At 42.8% G+C, this 2,560-nt stretch overlaps 1 protein-coding gene across 1 annotated transcript in view; it reads left to right on the forward strand.

Moving 5' to 3' along the window:
• The first annotated feature begins 1,532 nt into the window (after positions 1–1,532).
• Positions 1,533–2,560, forward strand: part of LOC104957655 (MKL/myocardin-like protein 2) — a 3,787-nt gene continuing 2,759 nt past the window's right edge. The window contains exon 1 of the mRNA XM_010785308.1: positions 1,533–1,625. Within this exon, the coding sequence (XP_010783610.1) occupies positions 1,620–1,625 (6 nt within the window). The 5' untranslated portion in view covers positions 1,533–1,619. The remainder of the gene's footprint in view (positions 1,626–2,560) is intronic.

Below are 2,560 nucleotides of genomic sequence, written 5' to 3' on the forward strand. Positions count from 1 at the left end.
GATTGAACATAGTAAAAAAATGTAATTATAGTGTCCGTCCAAAAAAACAACATGACTTATAGTGAAAACCACCCTTGGATGATGGGTTAGTAGACTGAAAGCTTTAGCAATCCAAAGTATAACATATACTAAGTACCCTGTATCAAGATTGATGCAAAACAAGTGACATTTGACCTTTTTAGAGAGATTTAGAAAAAACCCACTTCTGGGGTCATTTGGGTGGATTTGCCATATCTCTGGAACCCATTGGTCGATTTTGATGATTTGACACATCTTTTTTAACCGTTAGAGCCAATAGAACCGAGGGGAAATGCCTGCCATAAACCGCACCTTTTTTCCCATTTTTCGACGCTGCGGCTTATATAACGGTGCGGCTAATCTATGGATTTTTACAGCTCACGGCCACCACCTTTAACTCTATGGGCTCTATGGCCGGTCCACCTTTAAGCGGCGGGCTCCAGCAGGAAAAGCTGGAGGCCGGAAAAGAGTGAGACAGGTAGCGCGCAAAAGTAAAAGTGGAACCGAGAGTGGTACGAGAGACAAAACGAGAGCAAGACAGTTTGTCCCCGTACCACTGGTTGAAAACCACTGCTGTAGATCACTGCCGGTACGTGCGCTGGGAGCGCACCGTTTAAGTTTGAAAGTTGAAAAGTTTGTGTGTCTGAAACGCTATGTGATACAGTACAGTTTACACAGCACAGTACATGTTCTGTAGCTACTATTGCACTAAATGGTAACACTTGAATACGTTATGCAAATATGCAAATTGTTTGTTGAAATGTTAATAAATGGGAGCTTCCTCAAACAGCCATCTCTTTCCCGACAATCCCCTCTGTGCACGAACCCTTATGGTAATCAAACATTAAAACACCTGCGGTTTATAGTCCAGTGCGGCTTATAGTCCGAAAATTACGGTATATATGTATATGTATATATATATTTCATCCCTCCCAATTCTATTCTAGTTCAAAAATCAGACTCAGAAAATGCTTCACCAGAGAAAATAATCACTTGCCTCTCAGGGCTTCCATATAAATACTTGTTTATTTCTTGTTTGCTTACCTCCATTGCCCTTTATCTAAAAACACCTGCAAGTCCAACATTGATGTTTTCAATGACCCCGAGAGCCTTTGGATAGTTTCCAATAACAACTCTGCGTGTAATGGTATTAACAGGGTGTTGTTTCACCAGCTGCTGTTCCCATACATATGCTCCATTCAACACACTGTGAACTGTGGTTGGTTGACAGCTTTGTTAGTGAGGCACAGGATGGATGGTTTGTTCATATTGAAAAACACACTTCCCCTTCTTCCTGTCTTTCATTCCCCTTCAGCAATCTCTCCTATAGTACTCCTTTGTCCCCCTTCCCTCTCTCTCCCACCTCTTCTTCCCCTCTCTTCTCCTTCACGTGATGCGGGGGTAGTGTAAATGATTTCCTGATACGACACTGACCTCCATGTTTTCTGTGTGTTTGTCCCTGCAGGCCTGTGGCAGAGGGTCAGAGCTCCATCATGGTGTCTCTAGGTCCTCCATCTTCCTCCGACGCCCCGTCTGCTCTCCGTCCAAACAACTCGCTCTCCAACCGCAAGCCGGGAGTCCTGCCTGCCAACCTGGAGGAGATGAAGGTAGCTGCAAACCCCCTCACTGCACATCTCACATTTATATTAGGGCTGTTCAATGAATCGTATTTTAATCGTATTTTAATCGCGATTACGATTATGGCTTGCAACGATTCCGAAAAAAACGTAATCGAAATAAAACGATTATTTTTTTATTTATTATTATAGCTTTTTTCTTTCTTTTTTAAATCTTTTTTTTTTTTTTTTTCAGTTGAATTATACTTAAAGTTCAGGGTAATCCGAACTGTTAAACATACTGTTCAAATTGTTTTTCTCCAATAAATGGATGTTTTCAAAGTCAATGAATAATTGCATTTAACCGGTAATTTTCGGACTATTAAGTCCGCACCTGAATATAAGCCCGCAGCAGCTAAATGAATGATGTGTACATAATAAGCCGGCACTGGACTAAAGCGCAGGCTGTTTTAAGTTTAATTACCATGATGTAACAGGGTTGTGCACAGAGGGGCGATTGTCGGTGAAAGAGAGGCTGTTTGAGGAAGCTCCCATTGATTAAGCATTCAACAAACAAGTTGCATATGTGCATAACGTATTCAAACGTGTAGCATTTAGTGCATAGTGTCTAACCAGTGCTAGCAGACACATGTAATCGTGCTGTGTAAACTGTAACGTATCACATGCGTTTCAGACACACAAAACTTTTCAACTTTTCAACTTAACGGTGCGCTCCAGTCGACGTACAGGCAAGTGATCACAGGCAGTGGTTTTCAACCAGTGTACGGGGCAAACTGTCTCGCCTCGTAAGTCTGTCTGTCTTGCCCTCGTTCTGTTTCGACCACTCTCGTTCCACTTGTTACTTTTGCGCGCTAACCTGTCCACGTCTGTCCGCTCCAGCTTTTCCTGCTGGAACCCTGCCGCTTAAAGGTGGGGGCGCGACGCCCATAGAGCCATAGAGTTAAAGGTGTGACTCGTTAACGTTA

Source organism: Notothenia coriiceps, unplaced genomic scaffold, assembly GCF_000735185.1.
Source record: "Notothenia coriiceps isolate Sejong01 unplaced genomic scaffold, NC01 NC01_scaffold00000876, whole genome shotgun sequence".
In the NCBI taxonomy this organism is placed as follows: Eukaryota; Metazoa; Chordata; class Actinopteri; order Perciformes; family Nototheniidae; genus Notothenia; species Notothenia coriiceps.